This window comes from Phaenicophaeus curvirostris, chromosome 1 (genome assembly GCF_032191515.1).
Source record: "Phaenicophaeus curvirostris isolate KB17595 chromosome 1, BPBGC_Pcur_1.0, whole genome shotgun sequence".
NCBI lineage: Eukaryota > Metazoa > Chordata > Aves > Cuculiformes > Cuculidae > Phaenicophaeus > Phaenicophaeus curvirostris.
Genome location: NC_091392.1, coordinates 51310389 through 51334329, shown reverse-complemented (window position 1 = coordinate 51334329; position 23941 = coordinate 51310389). Strand labels below are relative to the sequence as shown.

Genomic DNA, 23941 nt, shown 5'->3' with positions numbered 1-23941 from the left:
GCAAAGAAAACCTGAGCAATGCTGATAACAGATGGGAGCTGTCTTGTCCAAAAGAAATGTTGCTAGTTTGACTGTTTCTCTCGCTGAGTATAGAAGTGTCCTGGAGGGAGAAAAAAAGGTCTGATTTTTCTTACCTCCTCCTTCTCTGCACTTTGCAAGTCCCTCCACTCCTCAGTGACATGACCGAAGTCCACTGTGTTCATTGCAACCTTATATTCCCCAATGATATCATGTTTAGAGAAACGATCAAAGTCATAAACTGCCATCACTAAAGTTTTTCCACCCAGCTCGGAGTATGGCACCTGCAAAGAAGGGAAAATGACAAACTCCATATCTGAGACAATAAAGATCAGTCCCCTACAATGCAAATCTATTTCTTTGGTTTATCAGCTGTCATCTCAGGTAAATTGAACTGCAGAGAAAATTATGAGGTGTATTTGTTTCAGAGTCACCAGATGCAGTATTTTTTGAGACCAAGTTCTGGCACTCGATAGAACAATGTGGCAGCTCACTCATCACTCCACACGTTTTTCTCATTCTACTTCAAATCATTTTGTGGGTGATGAAACTGAAGCAGGAAGCCCAATTATTTGCACTGAAGACACATGAACTTTTCACACAATAGCGTCTTTCCCTCAATAAATCAACTATCATCACTCAAAACTGGGTAGCTCCCAGACTGATGAATAACACTAGAACTACCTTACTCTATCTGACACAAAGTAATTAGACACTAATAGTTCTTGTACAGTAGCACTACCTATTACTTACCAAGCTGTATTTTTCATCATTATACCTTCACACTCTAGACACTAAGGTGCTTTTAAGTCATAGGGTAAAGCTAGAAATAGTCGTGGCAGAGGGCCAAGTTCTGACTAATTCTCCAGCTATTCTGATGTGTTTTGGACAGATACTGTCGGTTAGGATGCTTATGAGTCACATTTTTAATACTCTGATAAAGATGTGCAGCTCAGGTAAGCTATGCTTGAGTGGCTATCTGGAGAAGTCTGATTTAGGAATTGTTTGGATTTACATCAAACAAGCAGTCAAATCAAATATATTCTGCAAGTATAAATGGTTTCCTTGGACTTCAGTAAATGTTTCTCTATTAATTGTCTATATAAAGAGAGAAATGAAAGCATGGAATCTTCCAGATCCCTCAACATAAGAAGGATATGGAACTGTTGGAATGGGTCCAGAGGAGGGCTACAGAGACGATCAGAGGGTTGGAGCACCTTCCATATGAGGACAGGCTGAGAGAGTTGGGGTTGTTCAGTCTGGAGAAGAGAAGGGTCTGAGGAGACCTTATAGTGACCTTCCAGTAGCTGAAGGGGCTACAAGAAAGCTGGGGAAGGACTGTTTACAAAGGCTTGTAGTGATAGGACTAGGGGTAACGGGTATAAATTGGAGAGAGGAAGATTTAGGGTTGATATAAGGAAGAATTTTTTCACTATGAGAGTGGTGAGGCACCGGCACAGTTTGCCCAGGGAAGTTGTGGCTGTCCTATCCCCGGAGGTGTTCAAGGCCAGGTTGGATGGGGCCTTGGGCAGTATGATCTAGTGGGATGTGTCCTTGCCCATGGCAGGGGAGTTGGAACTAGATGATCTTCAAGGTGCCTTCCAACTCAAACTATTCTATGATTCTATGACTCTATGATTCTATGATTATCATTGGCTTTGTTAACTACTGTATGTTCAGGTCTGTTTAAACGCTAGGACTGCTGGGTTTTGTTACTGTTTGGCTTCCACTTGCTTTTCAAAAAACTTACCAATCACGAGTACTTTTTCTTCATCATAACATGTTATATAATGTTTAAAAGAAGCTACAGCTTCCACTACTGAGTACAGTAGTCTCAGTGAGTACACAGTTGTGTATTGTAGCAAATACTATAGCAAAATCTATTTTGATTCTGCACGTTATCTGTTGCTTCTAAAAAGCTATAGAAGGAAAATGTATGGGGAATGCAAAATTCCAAATAACTTCACTTCTATTTTTACTCAGCCTCAAAAACAGGAGAAGAGAAACCTTGTAAAATTTCTTTCTCCATCAGTTTACAATACCATTTAAAGGATCTTTGTCATTTGGAATACATGAAAAGACTATATTTATTGTTATTTACTTTTTTTTATCATTAACCTGACCTCAGTAAAGCTTATTTTAGCTACCTTTTAAAGATCTAGTGGCAGTGCTTCCTCTGTTCATTACCTCCAAAGCAGCCTCAGCCTACAGTATTGTCCATGACAACCAATTATGTCCTCAGCTCTTATGAAGGATTGCTCCCTCCTGCTTTCTGCTCAGAGATAGTCAGCCTCTTAACCTAATGTAAGTGAGACCCTGGTAGAAGGACATCTATGGAAGTGGTGTTCCAGCACAGACATGTCACTCCTCCAGACATGAAACCTCTTCCCACTTTGGGCCAGGGGAAGAAACATCTCTCTCTGCCAGACTGATTTAAGCCAGCTAGAATTTCTTTGTTTCTTTTTGGCTGCACAGTGTGGCTACACAATTCAGACAGCTGGAGCCTGACTAACACCTGCAATCCTGGAACGGCACTGTGGATGTCTGGGAAACAGAAATGAAACGGTAACTACCATAGGGAACCAGACAAAGAGGTGCAGGGCTCAAGATGCAACACAGCAGAAACATACCCCATCTCATCTCCATTAGCCTTTCTTTAGGAGGAAGGCAGGCAGCTCACAATCTGTCTTGGGAAAAGGGCCTGGGTTGCCGGGTGGGCAACTCTGCCAAAGAGAGGGATGGGAAGGATGCCAACAGAAGCCGTGCATCATCTGAACTGGGGCACAGAAGTAAGGCTCTGCTCAAGTAAATGAGGTATTATCGGTAGCTCCCATGGAAGTTAGTTATTACAGGGGCAGCAGTAGTTAGGTGGTCACTTCTCTTCTTCACTGCAGTCCCCAAAACAATGACAGTACTTGGCATGTTCCATTGGTTTTCTCTTGAGTACAGACCATAGTATCCAGGGGATGATTAGAACCATAGTGGGATGCACCTAAACACTCTGTCAGGTCTTGTGTGGAAAGCAAACTTTCTTCTGGAGGATAACATCTGAATATTAAAAATATGACTTAAAACAAGCTGAAATTATAGACCAGGAGTGGATGATGTGATTTTTAATTTGTGACTTCATCTCAGATGACAGCATTATTTGTTCTTTCTTTTCTTTGTGATCTGCAGAGGAATCTATAGTTCGTAGTGCTGTTTTCCTCTAAATACTCTCTTAGGAAAGCTCAAGTAAAAAATAACTCCCTACAAAAGCTTATTTTTATGAACATCTTCAAGGGAAAAAATAAACTTATATATGCAGTAGTAGTTCTGGCCTCCAGGGATATCTTTCTCATTGAATGATTACATAGCCTGAGTCTTTCACTGTTCCTGTTTTCAGTCTGTAGCTGTCATTGGGCATAGAGAAAGAGGACGAAAGTAACAGCAGAGGAATGTATAATAGGAGAATCTCTGTGAAATATGCTGCATTCTTTACTGTATTTAACTGGGGTTTAGGGATGGCTACAGTTTTAGAAAAACACTACTGAGAGATACTATTAGCATGACTTAACTATTGCAATGTACGGTTTAGCTACATTTATTTAATTCATATGTTACTAAACCTGAGACATGATTTCTCTCCATATATAAAGTGCATGGCCAAGAACTATTATGACAACGTCCAGTAAGATTAATTTGTTGTATTGTCCTTCATCCACTGACCTCCCTTCAGTTTTAATTTATTTTTGTGGGGAAAAGAAATGGTCAACTGAAATTCATAAATCAGACTACAAAGATATTTAAAGAAAATGCTGGTCTAGTGAAATTTACTTGAAGTTTGTCAAACTGTCACAGTTTTCTGACTTTCTCATAAGTTTTATCCAGCCATAAAATACAGATCAGGCTGTCATACACCAGGATAACTGAAGTGCCTAAATTCAAAAGATGCCTTTTACACCTACTGAGGTCTGATCCTATGTTAAATCATTTTCATCATAACATTGAATATCAGAAGTTTCTACAACACAAAAAAATCATATGTTGCTAAGATGTCTAACTTTGTAGCCAATCATGAGATATATAGCAGTTAAATAAAAAGTTGCAATAATTACTGCAAAAATACCTTGAATGTAAATTGCTCATTGAAAACAGGGTTAAGGGTCTTTCTGTGGACTTTTGTCTCATATTTCTTCTTCTTATCAGGCAGCAGGAAAACTTTCACATAGGGATCAGAGGTACCTCCCATATCTAATGCAGGCAGCTCAGCTGCTTGAATAATCCCAACCAGAAGCTGAAAAGAGAGAAAAACAGCAGAATGAAATTTCAAATAGATATTTATAAAAAAAACCCGTAACAGAGAAATACACATGCAGACTCTATTTCTGTCTACGAGAAACTATGTCCCTCTTCCTTCCCTCCCTCCTTCAAGGAAGGCAAATTAAACAACACTATGAAGTTTAGAAAACCAATTATGGCAGATGCAGACTGTACCAAGGCTGCTTTTAAGCAGAAAGGAGGTTTTCAAAGGGCAGCTGATTACAGCTAAATACAGACTTCATCTTTCTAAAGACTGCAATCAAATAACTTTCAATTGCTCTCTCCTCTTGTGCATTATTTTTCTGTGCTGGGCACTATGAATAGAAATCACATTATTAAACAATCAAGAATGTCTAATTTTGACTACATAATATGTATTCTAAAACCCCAGAAAGTAACCTTCCCCTCAACCAAACACAAAAAGGTGATGTATCAAATCTAAATCCTTCAGGCAGAGCTTTATTGAAAACAATTGGGTATCGCAGTGTTCCTTATATTTAACTTCTCTTGCTATGTATACAAATGGGTTCAGAGAGTGAGGAGCATTTTCAAAAAATACCCCAAGAAAGCTAACCTGTGGTAACTAAATCCTAGTAAAAATTCATAATCCCATTGCAAAACAGAAAAATTAGTTTCTTAAATCCTTTACACACTTTAAAAATAAGCCTGAAGCACATCTGAAACTTGTAAAAGTCTTGGCCATCTTTTTAGTGTTATAAATGAAAGCTTATATTACAATACGATACATTACGATACATTGAATGGTTGGACTCGATGATCCGGTGGGTCTCTTCCAACCTGGTTATTCTATGATTCTATGATTACATTATCTACACATCCCACACTCTATCAGGGCTCATCAGCATAACAGAGTTGCGAAAAACAACCACCACTTTTAATCCTGTTTCATAGACAAAGAGCTAAGGTAAACATTCAAGTGACTCTTCAAAGTCAATCTGGAGACAAGATATTAAGGGCTTGGAATGAAATTTGAGAATATTTTCTTCTAAATCAGCGCTTCAGTCACAATATATTTGTGTCTCTCATGGATGAATTGCTTAAAATTGAAAACAGAAGTTGATTTTTTGAATACAGAACAATATAGTCCATCTAGGAAACAAGTCTCTGGCTTCTGAGGGATTCTTCAAAGTTGGACTTAATTTTACTGGTTTTAAATTCACCATATGGCCTGTATGCTTTCCCATCTATAGGACTCTTAAACTGAATGACACTTTTTCATTTAGCTGAAAGGAACACTTCTTTTCTGTCTCATTCTTATTCTAGATGCATAACAATTCATAAATACACGGACAAGCTCAGGATCTACACCAAGCCTTTCACATCAAAGAGTGAAAAATAAGTCTATGACTTTTAGTTAACGGAGTGTAAAAGCAATTAAACTCCCTTCTAAAATTTATCCCACTAAAACTGTGGCATCATGCTCTGGAGCTTACATAGGTCATCTTGTCTCCATTCTTAACCCTGTGCAATATATTAGCCAGATTTTTGGTCCGTAGTTTCATGTCACCATGCTATCCTAACCTAATTGAATCCCCTTTTCTACTCTTCCATATCATCTATCCTCTGAAAAATTCAAAGCTGCAACGTAGTTCAAAGCAGCAAAATGAAATAGGAATCCATAACTCATATAATTTACCTTAACTAAATGATACACACTTTCACAGACTTGTTGCTCTCCCATTTTATTTCACTTTGTAAACTATAGTTCACAAAATCAACCTTTCCTGTAATAAAATTCATGAAGAAAATTTGTTTTCATATTCTACGAAAACAGAAATCCATTTGTCAGAACACGTTTGCAGCTTTTCCTTTTCCCCTTCTTTAGATCTTCTGCTTCAGAAGGTTCTAACCCTTCACACTGGTTGCATTCTGATTTCAAAGGTGATCAGTGTGACTCATCACATGGTCAGAGAATTTGCTCTAGGACTTGAGGAAAAAGCTCCTTTATCCACAGTTTCCTGAAAGGCTTCAGAATTCTTTTTGACTCTTGCTTTGGAAAACAAGCACTGGTAGTTGAAAAGACAGGGAAATACTATGTATTATGCCAGGTCATAGCAGTGTGTAAACAGCTTGCTGCTGACACAGAAATTTTTCTAAATTTCTCTTGCAACAAGTAAGTGTACTGCATTCTATGAACAACATCAAATAAAGATTCTGAGTGTGGAAGTAAATCCCAAGTACATGTGGAAGTTGGTTCAAATGAAGAATAGGAATTAACAGGGATTTATGTTATGTTCAGTAGTCATTTCTTTCCCTTAATAGAGAAGAATGATGTGGTTTTGACTGAAGTTGTCAAAAAAATGAAACACAGCATAGGTATTCTCAAGTTCACTGAAAGAAATGCAGTAGAAGTGGAGAAGGGAGATGTGCTGTTGCACTTCAGTCCTAAGTTAAGCTCAATGGGTTTTAATATGAGGCTGTGAATTGGAAAAATTGACTAAAGTGATCCCAACCAGAGCAAGAGATCAGGGAGGAGAATTTAATAAGAAGTAGTTCAAGATGTGGCTAGGCCTGTTAAGTAGGTCAATTCTAGGTTTACACCACATTGCATGGTCTATTCCAACTGAAAACTGGGCAAGTATACTGAAGTTTGGTCTTACCAGATTCATAGTAGGGTACTGAAGGAGTATCAGTCCCTGACTGGAGAGATTCTTCTTGTTCAACTTTCCTATTTTTTTTAGGGACAGGTTTTTTTATTTGAACTTTTGTTCCAAACTAAAATTTTCTTGGCTAGTAGGTGCACTTTCACGTAGAGCAACAGAACCTGATGCAGCTAGTTAATAAGGCAAGGTACACACTTGATGAAGTGAGAGAAAGCTAATCTTGACAATCTTATGAACTTGCTAGAAGAACCATAATAAATCAACTTCCTTATATGTCTCTCTATTTTTTGTCCCATGTTTTGTTTGTTTACATTTTAACTACCTGAAGTCTGAAGCTGTCTTTTACTGTCTGCATGAAGACTCCATAACACAATGAGTGTTGACATTGACTGGTGACACTTTAATATAAGTTATTAATAACCATTAGATAAAACTATATCTTCAATTCTGATTAAAGATCTAATATAAACTCTGAGTACATTGAATACCAATTTAGTCGTATCTCTGTCATGAATATTCAGTCTTGCTTTCTCTCTTTGCACTGTGCAAGCAGTAAGGATTTCAGAAATATCCACTGTAACTAAATGTATAACTTCATCCTCCCCTTGCACACATAGAAATAAAATTTTAAAGGTTGTTTTTTTCAAACCTGATTGTTTTGGAAGTCATAATCCAAAGAATATTGGATTTTCCCTAGCTTCTCCACTTCTTTGGGTTCTTCTTTCTCTTCCCCATCAGTCAGTCCAGTCTCAGCATCATCATCCTTAAGAGCCTAGAAAGAAGGCGTGTAATATTCATAAATAAGGCAAACTTCTAAGTACATAGACAGTGTCCTGAAATCTATTTTAAAGCCATTAAATGCAAGCATGACAGCAGAAATCTAAATATGCAGTGTACACATTTATTTATTTAGATTGCTCAAGAAGATGTTATAAATCAGCAAGCAAGCAATGGAAGTAGGAAGAAAGCTTCTTGTACTATTACAAGCAACAATTTTTATAAAACCTGAAAGTAGAACCAACATATCAACTCCATACCAAAAAATTCTTCTGGGCTCACACTGGCTCTTAAAGAGGCACAAGGAGGCAAACATGCTATTAAATAAGCAAAGTCAGACATTCATTCAGCTTAAAAATATCTTGGCAATGTCAAACCTGGTTGTGCATGCTGTGAATTGTTTGCAATTGGCAACATGTTTCTGTAGGATTACTACGATAAAGAGCATGTGCTGTGGATGAATTCTTCCTACAATCATATGCCAAACATTTTTCATGTTCATTTAGAATGAATATGGAAGCAAAGTTTTCACCATGCCATTAGCAAATGCACGTTTCTCTGTTTCAATCCCTCCCGAGAATAATTTCCTTTTTATTCATTCTTGCTATAAAGCTTGGCTGAACCAAATTGATTGAAAGTTGATTTTAGTTTGCTTAGAAAGAAACACAAAAATAAAGAAATACAGAAGAGCTTACAGCTTTGTCTATTGCATAAAACCTGCTGTTTTTAAAGGACGCAGCAGTTATCTCAGCTTTTATCATAATTAAAATACTAAATGGTGTAATTGTTTCTTTGCTGTACCAGAAAGCAGAAATATTTGCATTGTGAAAAAGGGAATCCGTACAATTATTAAACCATATGAACCATAGCTAATATGTAGATCTTATTCCAGCAGATTCTTACCTAAGTGAGAAATGAAAAATGGGAAAATGAGACAAATAGTGAAAAATTGTGGAAAATGTGAAAATAAAGTTGAGAGTGTGAAAAAAAGAAGTCAGTACTGGGCATTCATCCAGAATTGTTATTTGCATGTTATATAAGAGCCCTATCTGGATGAAAGCTTCTTCTGTATGGAGTTTCTTCTTGCAGAAACAGACAAGTGCAAAAATACAATTTGTTATGTTCTTTCTTTTTTTCACAATGTGAGGTGGGCTGAAGAAAACCTGAGCATACATAAAGAACAGGCTGCAGCTGGAGCTCTGCATCCAAAGAGACAGCAGAGCTGGAAAGCAACTACACCCACAGTTGATGGTGGCTGGTGCAAGAAAGAATGTGAAAGCATTAATATTCTCACTTAGCCATGAAACATCAGGGGCCATGCAACAGCTGTATGGGTGTGGTAAGAGAAAAGATTGATCTCTGAGGTAGAAAATGTTATTTTTCAGAAGCCAGATAGAAATTCAAAAGGTCAGACTCGAAACTGTACAGCACTAAGCAATTATTTCTCTACTTTTTGAAATAAGCTAGAAATTCAGCAGGCATAGCTCAACTGAAATCAATGCAATAACATTGATTTATGCAAGTTGCGAGCCAGGTTAGAGTTAAATATCTGAATGCTAGTGAATGATGGACTCTTTATTAGGAACATAAATTACAGTGTACCTGGATGAGACTGTGGGAAATGTTGATAGTGGATGGGAATCACCTGTGTTGGAAGAGCAATACTTTTTGAACTAAACCATTTGTATTTGGAAGGGCTGAACTACCTGAGATGAAAATTATTTTGAGACATTTTAATCACTGAGCTGCTAGTGAGTTCTCTGGCTGTAGCACAACATTTTTGTTAGTACAACAAGTGTGACTCTTCAATAATGACAGGTTCAATGGCAAGAGGATAGCGCTGGAGCGAAGTCAGTCTGAGAAACAGCCCCTGCAGGACCATAAAGACGACTTTCAGGATATGGGGTGATGTGATTATGCCAAGCACCTTGCTTTCATTGTTCACAAAAATAAGCTTGCGGTTTTGTGATCAAGACAAAAAAACCCCCATGTGACTCAATCCAACCAAAGCAACCATATTTATCTGAGCCTGGAGATAACAGGAAGCAATAACTCAGAGTAGGATGTTTAATCCAAGATTCACTGCTCTGAATCATCTTTGTATTGCCCTAGCAGAGGACTCCATGATAGAAAAGTGATAAATGGCCCTAGTACATCACTGTTTCTGGGATAAGTACTGTAGTTTCTGCTGTTCTACCTACTTTTGGCCTGTATTTTGTTTCAGAGGAATTATCCTATAGCTGCGTCTCAGGGAAAAAAGAGAGAATGCAAAAAGAACCTGCTATGTTAATTTCCAGGTATGACGAATTTCTAACTATTGTATCAAGGCAAGCTATGCATCCATACTCTTCCTAGAAAAATTATATGCTCTTCTGCCTAGCTGATCAATCTGGGGATGCCAGAGCTGTGGGTAACTCACCATAAAAAAGTTCTTACTGTAACTATGGAACATATAATGGGAAGCTGATGTCCCTCTTGCCAGGGAGTTTTGAAATGCAGGCAGAAAACACTGAATCATTGGAAAACTCTTCTCCACAGGTTATGAGATGCCTATTGGAAGGTGAAAGCTATTTCCCAGGAGGGATAGTAAACATTGCATGTTCCTCACATCAGCTGAGGAGCTATATGATTATTCTTGACCTTGACTCCGAAACACAGAAGCACTAAGAGACACTAAGAAGGACATGGTGTTTAGATTTGGACAAGGTCATGGCATGGAGGGAGGGAAGAAATGACAAATTATTCTCTCTACAGCAGTCTGTACATAATAGTTTTTACCATCAACAGAAGTATTTGCTTTAAATTTAGAGGCCAGTGCTTCAAGAAGAAACTGAGTCAAAGGAAGCACAGAAGTTTCTCTTGTTCAATGCAGCTGCTGAGTTCCAAAGAGGAAGAAGAATTGTACTGCTTCAAAGTACTTGAAACACCCTGCAGGGATTTTCGTTTTGTATTGAGATTCTCTGAAAGATCGATATTTAATGGAATAGTACTGCAACCCTCAATTTATAGCACGCTATATCACACTATATTGGATCTTACTGTTGTATTGCTACAATCAATTAAAATAAGAAGCTATATTTTATTGGTTTTAGAAACAATAAAATATTTTTAATTATAAGCCAGCGTTTTCCTCAAGCATCTTCAGCTGACACAACTGTGATCAGAAAGCCTGGATTTAGATACAGAGGAATGTAAGTCTTTCCTTTCCTAATATTTCTTTCAATTCCGTAACATTTTAAGTGCATTTTCTATTAAATACGCAGCAGAGAAATACATTATTACATTGTGCTGGAGGCCAGATTTATTTTTTCTAATTTGTGATGACTGTGAAGTTTACTCAAGTGGTTTCTTAATTTCTGCGTAACATAAGCAGAAACACAGAATAATCCTCTTAATTGTTTATAAGTATCTGAAAAAAACCCACAGGCTTATATGTAAGGAGGTATAGGAATATACAAAAAAAGTATTAATCCAATACAACCATTACAAGGTGATACATCAACATCTAATGAAATCAACAAGTAAGAAAAGTTATGTTGTGCCAGGGATCTTAACAGAGCCACACAATATATAATATATGTCTTCTGGAAGACGACACGCTTTTTTAAGCAACATCTCATGTAATCCACATTTGAACAAGCTTTATAACTAGTTCTAACCAAGGATGCAGGCATAAATTTACACAAGGCATTAGGATTTTCCTTTTCGTGCTGTGTTTAGTCAACCGTTTTCTAGCTTATGTACTCTGTAGTCCTTCCTACAACACACAAAGCTACATGATAGCAATCTGGAATCCACAGTTCAATCTGCTGTTTTTTTCTTCACTTCTGTAATGTAAGAGTGGTTTTGCAGTCTCTTTTTGTCTGGTTTGTTAAGGAAAATGCTTGATTTTCAATTGTTTTTTCAGTTGTATCTTTTGCATTAGAAAAAGGAAAGTAAAACCAAAACTGTTTGTAATTGCAGTTCTGCAAACTTCACACCTTGCATAGAGTTTTTACATGTCCTGGGCTTCCTCTTTCTCCCATTCTCCCAGCAGACAAAAGCCTCTCTCCAGTGACGCTGCCTCCTGATACTGTGAACATCCCTTGATTCAAGCTCAGTTCCACCAAAAGCCCTTCACCCTGTCACTGGGTTTGCCCCATTTCTATCCACCACAAACCACAAGATAGATTCTGGGGTTTCAAACAACTTTACGTACATTTTCATTTAATCCCTCCCAAAAATATGAGCAGAATTCAAGGGGGTCTGCAAGGGATTTAGCACAGTTCATCTGTTGGTTGCCTCCAGATTCCACAAGTGAAGAAGCTCCAGGAAAGCAAACTGACATGAGACTCGGAAAACAAAGCTGCTGTAGGAGCAAATGTATTTTGTCTCCTGTACAGCAAGGCAGTGGACACAACCATATCTGAGTGCAGAGACCCATGAAGGTGTATTTTGTACTTTGATTCCACTCTCAGTTATCATCATGTCTCATTTTAAATGCCTAATTCATGTCACAAGCTATTTAAGACTGCAAACAAAGTGTCTTTCCCTGTCATATGCACAGAAACACTTTTATTAATGATGTTTTTAGGATTCTTTCCATTCATGGAGCGGCCTATTGCCTCACTTTCAAGGAAACAAGTTACCAGTAAGCAAGGAGATGTTAGGAAGGAAAACAACACTGACTGCAGCCTATTTGCTGCACAGAGCATGCTGCCGTCCTGAGTTCCATCTCCACCTGCCCCATCAATCATTCCTTTTGTTCACAATGTGAAGGGGATATGTTTTTAATGTGTGAATGATGCCCAGTCCTCAGACTTGTGTAACGCCTGCTGAGCTGAATGGAATAAAAAATATTGTCTTGTAGCAAGAATGTTCTATGCCATATCCAACAATAAATTTACCAGAAAGGCAATGCTTCCTCCATACCTAGGAACGACTCTGTTTCCACTAATGGTGGTGAACCTCTTCTCAATTACTTTCATGTTCGAGAACACAATAATTCTGATCTGGCCAATTTTTATCCCAGGGGAAAAGAAAAGCCTTTAAAAATCCTGACTAATTACCTATCAGGAAACCTAAGTCTGCAATTGAAGCACATTTTCTATCAGAGTCCCTCGGAAGGAAAGGCAGCATCTCATTCTTTCAGCATCTGCTTTCTCTCCATGAATTAATTTAAAGAGCATGTTGTGCATGTGTTTCCAGTGGCTGAGCCAGGCTTTGGTCATTGTGAAATCTACTTTGTCGTTCCTGCTCTAGGAGTGTTTGCCTCACTCACCAGCGTGGGCCACACTGCTGCACAGAATGAGCAGGACCCTGCTGTGTCCGGCATGCAATGCCTGGACATTACTTGCTTGCTTGTTATCCAGGTTTTAAATGGTCTGTTGGATTATTCAAAAGGCTTTCTTTCTTTAGGAGCTCTATGACATGAGGTCATGATGTTCAGCTTAAGAGCTTGCTGAATTGTTTGGGTACCAAAATACCAATTTATTCTGGTGCAATAGAAGAATACAGCAAATACTAGAGGTGTTCAATGTAAAGTATGAACATATATATTCAACTTGGAGCTGTCAAGACCCCAAATCAACCTATTTTTCCTGTAGCCAGTGTTTAGTTACTGAAAAAGATGCAGCCAATCTCAGGCTGGGGTCCTATTTTGGAAGGTCACCCTGTGGGCCAGGGCTTTGCTTTGAATACAGGGCCCAGGCACATGAACAAAAAGAACAAAGCACTCTTCCAAGTACGCTAGCGTGTTCTGCCCCCACTTCCCATATGGCAGTTGCTTGGTTGTACTAAGTAGCAGGTTGTGAGTAGGTGGCAGCTTTAGGCTTCCTGGCCAGTGTGTGACGGTCAATCAATTGTTCTTCATCCTCCTCAAACTAATGGCAGCGGGCCAGATGGAAGTGCACTTTGGGACAGAGATGGCAAAGACCGTCCTCTGAATAGGACTTAACGAGTATCTGATAGTCTCATGCGTGAAGGTTACTTTGCAATTCATGTTAATTATTCATCATAATTAATAAAAAAGTAAACAATTAAACTTCCACAATGGGGTTTGAAATTTATACGTCATTGACAGGAAGTGCTATTCCTGTTGTGGGTTATTCCATACCCACTAACTTCAGGTACTTAGTATAAGAGCTTAGCTCTCCATATAATCAGTGGATACAGGTAAACGTCTCAAGAGTGTCACTTAATTTAGGGAATAACTGCGTACTTCCTAGACACCACTCATTAGGAACCTGCAGAATCTGGTCTTGAATAATGAATTCAAAATTTGGCCTGTTAATAAAGAGAATGCAAGAAAGAAATGCCCTTGACAATGGAAGCTTCCTGTGGCAAGACCTTCAGTATAGAAACCAAGGCCTGTAAGAAAATTAACAGGATCCATATCTTCATATCATCGTAACAGTAAAATAGATTACAATAGAAGTAATAAGTGAATTATTTTACAGAAAAAGGTCTTTATAAAAAAAGGAGGAAAAAGGAACTCAGGAAGCATGCAAAACAAGCTCCTGTGCCTTCTTGAGAGTAACTGAGAAGAGGAGAGGAATGCAAATAAGCCCAGTCCTGTGACTCACATCTGTTGTGTCCATATTTTCAGGGTTCTGAAGTCTAATATAAATCTAATTCACCTTCCTCAGAAGGTGAAAAAGCAGGATGACTGGGTAAACCTGAGGATGAATTAATATAGAAATGGGGCTCAGTCAATCTATTTTGACTGCCACAGTACGCTTATTTGGCTTGTTTTCTAAGAAAGGCTTGTCCCCATAGGTTCTGACCCATGTCACCATGGGCTGAAGATGCCAAAAGATGGGAATTGGCATGCTGAGACCAAGACAGGTGACACCGTGGAATAAATATACTCACTATTCTCTAGACATTCAACTGGGAAATCAAATAAGCACAAGAGTAAACACTACAGAAGAAAAGACCACTGCCAGCAACAGAGCTCCTGTCACTCAAAAAGATACTCTTGGATTATTTCTGGCAATAAAGGCTTGGGTTCCTTCAAGTGAAATACAGGCTTTCTGGATGTCAGTGTGGATTTCATTGGCCTCATTTTGGCTATCATCTTCACGCTACCAGGTCAACACACGACTTTGAAATATTTCAAAGTACCTAAAATAAAAATGCTTGTTCCTTCAGCATTTTTTCTCTATGAAAGTAAGAGTGTTTACTGTTCAACAGTTAAAACCATATGGTGAAACAGCCTAAGAAAACCATGATATGTTGCAGCTCTCCATTTCACATTACTTTATAAAGGCCCCATGTTTCACTGCTATTAACGCCTGAACATTAATCAGAATATTGTGACTAAGTTGGTACATAACTGCGATGTAAAAGGAAGGCCTATGTAAAAGAAAAATAAACATACAAACAAGTCAGATGGCTGACTGAAGGCCACAGTAAATCAGCAGCAGAGCCAAGGTCCTCATACTTCAGGTCATAATACATATACTTGATTCCAAATCTCTTATTTCACCTAACAGTTGCATTCACTGTAAGCCAAAAATCTTTCACTGGTGACAGTGTTTTAGCCTGATGCAATGAGAAATGACTGAGCTATTAAATATCTTTCTCCACTAATGCTTTGTGACCTAATAAAATGTTCAGACCACCACAACAATTATTCTCCAAGCAATAGGGCTAAATTCTAGTAATTTTTAAGTGTCTCTGTTCATGACTGGAAGGATTCCTTCCCTCAGACCATAGGCTGAGCTTAAGCAAGATTTTCATTGTACCAGTGCATCAAATTCAGGCCAAATAAATCAGCAGCTATTACAGTGTCTCTGGACCTGGGTGTCCAGGAGCTTGTTTTGTTTTCCTAAAGAAAAACTAGTGGGAGCCACCAGGAGCATGGCAGAGACTGGAAAGTTCTGAAGATGCAACTGTGATGTGGGGGTTGTTTAGCCTGGAGAAGAGGAGGCTGAGGGGTGACATCATTGCTCTCTACAACTACCTGAAAGGATGTTGTAGAGAGGAGGGTGCTGGCCTCTTCTTCCAAGTGACAGGGGACAGGACAAGGGGAAATGGCCTCAAGCTCCGCCAGGGGAGGTTTAGGCTAGACGTTAGGAAAAAATTCTTTACAGAAAGGGTCATTGGGCACTGGAACAGGCTGCCCAGGGAGGTGGTTGAGTCACCTTCCCTGGAGGTGTTTAAGGCATGGGTGGATGAGGTGCTGAGGGATATGCTTTAGTGTTTGATAGGAACGGTTGGACTCGATGATCCGGTGGGTCTCTTCCAACCTGGTTGTTCTGTGATTCTGTGATGGGAAGATCTCACAAAAACACTGGTGCTAGTTTCAGTCACTTGCACCAACAGAAGTCTGGAGTAAGATCACTTAAAAGAGTTTGGTATGGAACATCAAGAACTTAGAGTGTGGGCACTGTATTAAGATGATGCAAGACCCTACAGCAAATTTCATGAAGAACCAATCGTTTTAGCAACACTTAGAAACTAAGACATTAAAAATACATGCTGCTTTTATCTACTTTTGATATGGTGACATTTATACAAAAAAAGAAATAAAATTAGCAAGTTATTTTAATATGCCTTTCAATTTTAAACTTGAGCTTTCTAGTACAGTTTGACTTAGTATTTTAACTACAGAAAGAATGACAACCTCTTTTTTTCACCCTCTTTTAGACTCCCTCCATGTATATACCCAACCAAAAAAATACCCAATCAATTTAGTTCAGCCTTTTGGTGTGTGTACCAAAGCTACTACATATAAATCTCAGCTGAGGAGCCACAGCTGTCAAAAGACTATATGTATCAGAGCTTTAGACTAGGTGCGTCCAAATAGCAAAATAAACCTACCGCAAGTGACAATCCAGAACAGTCATGAGACACAACACAGACAAGGAGGACATAGAAGGAAGAAATAAAAATTAAAACATCCACACACAAACATTAGTAAAAACCATGGAGAAATGACCTTTTTGCAGCAGTACATTCATTAACAATTTGCCTACTCTAGAAGGAACCTAATTATCTCATTGGCCATTGGTGAAGTTGTACACTCGACTTGAAAATGTAAGCATTGCCTGCAATGGAAATGGGTTTTGAGACTGAAAACCTAATCTTATTTGCAATTTATCTCCCAATTTACTTCAACTACATTTGCTCACAATCTATATTATTTCATTAACAGTTTCTCATTTGAAGTTGTGTTCAGGAAAGTGGACATTTTGATGCACAAATATTCTAGCAGAGACAAGAAAATTATTCCACTTTCTGTAATATCTAGCTATTGTGTGACTGTTGAGCTGACTGAGTATGTCAAAAGGATCTTTAACTATGTCAGGCTATATGGCTCTATAATGATTTGGCATGGATGTGCAGGTCAGCATGAGTATGTGTAGCTCAAAGTCCTCTTTGACAAAGCCAGACTACGATGGAAATTGCATTTCCAGAAGCTGATACTTTCAATTTGCCAAATGCTACACTAGTTTTGTGTGTCTAGGGAACTAGGACCTTGCAAGATGCCAAGTGCCTATCAACTGCGATTAAGCAGCCTCAGTAGAAGGCAGAAGGTAATTAGCACTTGCAGGTTCAGGCCTAACAATTACTGAACTAAGCTTTTTCATTTTTTTGACAATATATTAGATCTTTAGACTGCCCTTTATAATGGCAATAATTTTACATCTTGATCTTCAATTACTTTTTTTAAGATTAAAATTTGCTGCTTTAAAGAGCTAAAAGGCATTCTTGTTTTTATCCCTTTCCATTTTATGCCAGAGCCTCTGAAGTGGTTCAGTTCTTTTAACTGAAATACTCTACATTTAGCCTTCATTACATTGAGTTCATCTAGATATATTAAAATGCGTACTGATCATTCAAGATTAAACTGTTAGAATACACATTCAGTCATACCGGGAAAAAAAAGAAAACACAGCTAAAATTTCAGAAAGTAGGAATTAAGTTGGTAAAAGATATCGAATGCCAAGGACTTAAAACAGTACACTATCAGACTGCTAAGTCTGAATTTCAGGGGCTAATTTGAGTAGCTTGTTTTTGAAATCCCAGAGAGTGAAGAGGAAGCTTGGCTGGAGAGTTGGTGATGCATCCACTTATTAAAGCTCTGACATTTATATCAACTGCAAATCTACCCTGCCTAGATTTAAGTGTGCAAAACAAAATGTATTGGTTAAATATCAAAATATTTGGGCAAAAGCATATTTAAATAACTATACAGAATACTTTGAATCATCTCCAAATGCCTATCTGTGCAACATTTCAAAGTTTGAGCTTTCTGTAGACAAGAGACACAATTCAGCTTTTTGTCAAATTTTCCTGTGAAAAAGATAGAAATGAAACCCAATATTAATTACATAATGTAATTTTACATTTAAAATATTTATTTTCCAAGAATTCACGGTCATTTATCCAGGTCCTAATGAATCTAATTAAAAACAATAATAATATACTGTAAATACAATAATGGCCTTACACGATATGGAACAAATTCCACATAAATATCAATCAATAAATTGCACATTATTTATTATACAACAAAATATTAGATTTGTTATCATTGGTAGAACATAGCAAACATCTCAAGAATTTTTCTACAAGCATAATCAAACAGTTCTTCAGTTCTTCTTGGTTCAATGGGAAAAAGTTCGCTAACAGTAGCACAGGGTAATCCAACAATTGATGATCTGATTTTCCATGCACTGTTGCAGGGGAAGTATCTCACAATTACTTAATAGCTCAGAACAAAGTCTATAAATCAAATACAGGCAATCTACAAATGCTACATCAAAGCGATTAAAGAAAAGGAGTTTGTTTCACATTCAACTACAGAGAAAACAAAATCAGCATAATATTTTTTCAAGGGAGAAGTCAAAATTTCTGCTCTGTTGGTTTTGAGCTCAGTCTCACTAAACTTCCTAACCCTGGAGTAGCTACATCTACGTTAGCGATTTTGTGTACTGACAAGACTGTTTTCAGGTGTGAATTTGTCTTATGTCTGTGTCATGCGCTCCAGTACACCAGTGTGGCACATGAAACATCTCTCTAGGTGGAACCAAGGCTGAAGCTGCATACCAGGGCACTGTCTAAAGTGCTTCACTTGCAATATAGATGCAATATTCTTCAGCTGTTTGCTCTTTGTGCCTGTGCAAGGCTCTCCTAGTTGTGATAAAACAGTCTGGGAAGGCTGTAGAGAAATATGCTTTCTATTGCCTACCAGCATGTAGATGCATGAGTACACCTAGGATGGGCAACTGGTGTGAACTTCATTAGCTGTAACCATGCAATGTGTACTTATGCTCTGAGAATCAAAACAGATTGTGTTAGATCAAGCCTCAATTTTTCCTTCATCTCTCAGATGATGACTGTGTCTACAACCGTCAATATAAAATGTTGATGCATACAGTTTCAAAGGAATTAATTTTGCCAAGGCTTATTTAATTGGTGCAGTATATAGACTAGAACAGTTAACTGCTCTCTAATGAATCAACGTTTTAATAGTGGCTAATGCAATTGAGTAGCATGAACAGGAACAAAACAACTGGATCTTCAGTTATTTTCTTTCCATATTGTCTGCTGAACAAGAAGGAAAACTGTCCTGTTGTCTGATAATGGAAACCTGAAATGGCTCTGATAGCTCTGTACCTTAGAAGCTTATTCATTATTTTCTTCCCCTTCTCTGAGCTACTTTTAGACTCCACTCAAGTGATCCAGTTGCAGTCATCAGACTTGTAAGGCTTCTTCATGCACTCTCTTGATTTTCCTCTTCCTCTATCATTTATTATGTGCCTGGAGAGGCATGCTAATCTGTTCCAGGACTCTTAAGACTGGCTAATGAATCACAGTGGTGGCTGTTCCATCACTGAACAGTGGCATCTCACCACTAGTTCTGACTGCTCCATGGGGCTTTTTAACTACCGTGCTCTAGGCTTCTTTTCTTGGATCTTGTTCCTGATAACCTGGCCCTAGTCCTCTAGTTCCCACTTTTGGCTTGTACTTCTAATCAACTTTTCTTTAGCCCAACTTTTTCATACACTATATCCCAACTTGTGGAAGGAATTGCTCCTTCCTGACCATGCTTTTATCCTCTCTTTTTGGCTGGTTAAGTGCTCCTGGACTGCTCTGGCTCAACCTTACAAGTTGCACAGATTTGACAAGCAATTTCTTTACAGTTATTGTCTCCTACTGAGGAGCTTTTGCAAAGCAGTTCTTTAAATCTCTTCAGTACTTTGTCTTCTTAGCTTAGGAATTCTGGCAACACAGTGAGAACACATGGGTGCTTCACATTTATTTCCCCATTCTTTTGCTTATTATCAATAGTTTGCTCCAGGAAGGACAATATTAAAACCCTGTTGAAAAAAGCTTTATTTTCTTTCAGGAACACATTAGTTAAGCCTGTGGCCCTGAGGATTACGTCCTGCAACCTTCTGCTTCTCTTGCAAGAAGCAGTTCCGAATTTTTTATTCCCTTATGAAAATGATGCTGCTCAAAGGGCATTATGCTAATATTTTCCTCCAAGTTACTCAGTTGACTTAAACATACAAGTATGGCTTATTATCTTTAATCTCCTCCTCTCTAGTATAAAATGAATTCTCCCAACATTATTGTGCTGAATGCACCCATGCTCTTCCTTTTTGATTGTTTTCACTTGTTTCTATGCTTCTCATTTTTAGTTCTTTACTGTTGTTCCTTTATCAGCTGAACTTTGGCTTTTGTGTAAAAAGAGATTTAGAGTTCAGATCTGCTTTTGTTTATCATGTAAGCTCAGAAATACTGCTAGAAAGATATGGCAACACTGTACTAGGTCCTGGTCAAAGTTTTGAAAATGGACAATGAAAACAGCTCACATTTGCTTCATTTTGGGACAACCAAGACACTCCCAATGAATTTGCCCCTTCCAGATGAGTCATTATATATCTGCTCAGGGAAATTTGATACTACCAAGAAGATATTGCAAATCAGTCCCCTCTTCACAGAGCCACTACTGGGGCAACAAGCAGAACTTTTTATAGACACTTTCTATATAAAAAGCCCCAACCCTTTAAATGCAACTCAAGAGTTCAAGAAAAGGAGAGGTACTTTACCTGGTCTTTCATGGTTTTCCCTAAATCTTTAACATCTTTCATGTTAATAGCATTCTTCCCTCCCTTCTCCTTTCCCTTCTTCTTGTTCTTCTTTTTGAACAAGCATTTCTTACAGAGACAAAAGCAGCAGGTAAGGATTAATAGGACCGCAACTATGGCTATGGCTATTAAGGCCCATGGTGGCACTGGAAGAGAAAAAGAAACACACACAAAAGAAAGTGGTAAGCTGTTAGTAGGGTTAAATTTGGAAACAAGCATACTTCTCTCACAGTTAAGCCTTTTTAAATGAAAATGTCCTGCAGAAATACCTGAAATCCTTTCTAAAGTATCTTCGTCATCGACTGTGTATTTCTCCCAACTAAGCATGTGCATACACAACATCAGTTTAACACACATACCTATTTACATGCTTGGAAACACATAGCAAACTCTCTTGCAACTATTTTGATTAATAAACCATCTGAAAACAGTATGTCCAAAGTATTTACACTGTGCAAATCTGCAAAGTGCTCGGCACATTTAGGAAATCACTTCCTTCTTTAATCATCTCCCCAACCCACCTGGCATCGTGGCCAAATCGCATGGAACCGAAGGGGAATCTCCCTTTTCCGGAACAGCATCTGATCCAAGCAGTCAGTTTTAAAGAACAGCTCTTTTCCTCTGCCCACTGCTGCATTTGACAGACGCGCACACTCCTCATGACAGATGCAGGTTAAGGTCACCAGTAAAGACCGACCAGCCCGCTCAGTCTAAGAGCATTTGTCCTATTGATCGTGCCCTAACGCCAGCAAAATTTCATTACATAGCTGTATTCTCACCTACACTTTCCTATAAAGAAGAGCGTATGTTCCATTTATTTGTTCAGCCCAGGATACTGGACCGGGCTAAAGCATGAATAAATAACAGAGAACATTTATGATGATAAAATGATCTTGTTAAAGACCAGTACTTTTGGATAAAAGGAATTAAGATGGCACTTAAACACAACTACTCCAGAAGGGAATTACCTTCATACAAATTAACTTTAATGAGCAATGATACCCACATGTACCCAGAACACCTGACAAAACTTTAAATCCTATAAACTGTCATTTTCTAAAAGTCTTGAAATGCACTCAGTCTATCCAGTCTGCAAGATATTCTCTCAGCATATTACCTAAAGGTCTCTAATATGATACAGAGCAAAACTGAAGAGTGAATCAAATTTGACATGTTGACGTCACTGAATCACAGAAGGGAATGGAGAGTATAAATAGAGAAAATTAATTGCTTAAAGGAGCTAGGCAGAGGGTGAAGCATGGTCACAGGAACTTCCACTTCAAATTACCAGTTCTGGAAGAGGACAAAGTACTTATATCTTTCTTATTCTAAATTTAATGACCATATTCCTAACATTTATTCAAATGCCCTTGGTGACAGATACAAAAATAATGCAGGAGATTAGTTAAACAATAATTTCTGTAATACTTCTGTGCCTTCAAATGTTCATTAAATGCAGCTGCTATAAAACGGAAGCTGTACCATATGTAGAACAAATGAGAACTGATTACTAAACAAATGAATGTTAAAAGACAAACAGTGAACAGATTAACAGCTGTTTATGGGATATATTTTATGGAGTCAGCACCAGCAATTCTGCAGTTAAAGTTGCATTAGAGCTGCACTTACGACAACTTAAAATCTGTATTTCAGGCATTAATGACTTCATTTTGTTCTCAAATCTGGTGTGGTAACAGTTTGTAGCACAACTGACTCTCCTACAAATTTTTGATTGTTAGACAATTCACACCTGAAATGGTATTTTTATAACACTGTATATCTGAACAAATCTATAGGAGTTATGGGAATGTGAAATTAATGCTGTGCTCAAATTCATCAACTATTTGTTTTGTTGTCCTGTCAGCAGTGCTTGAAGCATGATGCCAGGGAATATGGGGAACACCAAAAATATGGGATGGGGTTCTGCCAGCAGAATGGCACCATGGGAAGAAAGAGAGAAGGGACACATCAAATGCAGGCAAGCTGGGAGAACCAAGGAACTGAGGAGACAGGGCATGTGGGTGTTACTGGATATATACGCATGCTTCCTACTGATAAAAAAGCTTGTGTAGCTAATGAAGTCAGGTGTCTTTGTGCTCAAACTGTTGTATGAAGTGGTATTCTGGCACTGCCGCCTCAGTTCTCTGGAGCATGAACAATGTGGGGTGCCTTGGGGAGCATTTGAAACACTTGCAGATACCTCAGCTTCTTTTATATAATGCATTGCCTGCTCCCATCTGTTTGTAATTTGATTCCACCCAGTAGTTCTTGTGATGCAATTAAATGATCATCAAATTAATATTTGAGACACCAAGAATTATGCAGAATTCCTTATTTATCTCTTCAAAGAAAACATGCTTCCTTTTTTTATTAAAGAAACCATAAACGATAAAGGGAAAAAAATGAGGGTAACCCAAAATCTAGACATTTGCAAAACCCCCTCAATATTGAAGTCTGAAAAAGCAAAAAAGCAATTTTTTCCGCCCCCCCCCCCCAATAAAAGTGTACTAACTCTGTCAAGGAAGTTGCTCATCCAAACATTACCAGTGACAGAGATTGCCCAATCAAATACTGCCAGCAGTGGATGTACATGTTAGATTTAAGACAAGTGAAATACACAGTAGACAACAATACTTTTAAGTGTTAATAACTTTACACAATACAGACACACTTTTCCAAAACTACTTAAGTCTTTCAGGGTTTTCCTACTTTTGCTCCCCAATTTATGGCACTGCCCAAGCAGCCAAATTCCAGAAGAAGATAAGTTTCTAAAAATCTGTTTTCTATTAAGTCATCTCAAGGTGGACAACTAGAATGAAGTGATCAAAGTCACTGGTCACTTTGGAATACTCAAGTCTACAGTCTTTAATTTTTCAGCCTTTTTGCCAACTGTAAATAATAGCTATAAAAAACCTTACAGACTATGTATGAACTTTGTTGGTTTTGTACAGTGGCTACCTCTGGAGATTGATATTGGCTAATTCCAGTTGGACTTTCCTCACATTTTAACATTATTTCATTTTTCTAGTCTTTAAATGGACAACAAAGGGAATCAGTTTGAAGTTAACCTCCACCTATACAGAAGCAGTTTAATCAGGTTTAGTGGCAAGGTTTGAAGCCTCAAGAGGTCTTCTT

At 38.1% G+C, this 23941-nt stretch overlaps 1 protein-coding gene across 3 annotated transcripts in view; it reads right to left on the bottom strand.

Annotated features, from left to right (window-relative positions):
• Positions 1-23941, bottom strand: part of SYT1 (synaptotagmin 1) — a 348414-nt gene that overhangs the window by 76002 nt on the left and 248471 nt on the right. For 2 of the 3 annotated variants that reach the window (XM_069858107.1, XM_069858116.1), the window contains exons 4-7: positions 20768-20952; positions 7594-7716; positions 4127-4294; positions 135-302 (exon numbers count right to left, since the gene is read on the bottom strand). In XM_069858107.1, coding sequence (XP_069714208.1) covers positions 135-302; positions 4127-4294; positions 7594-7716; positions 20768-20952 — 644 coding nt within the window. The remainder of the gene's footprint in view (positions 1-134; positions 303-4126; positions 4295-7593; positions 7717-20767; positions 20953-23941) is intronic. The other variant, XM_069858125.1, reaches the window with a different exon arrangement.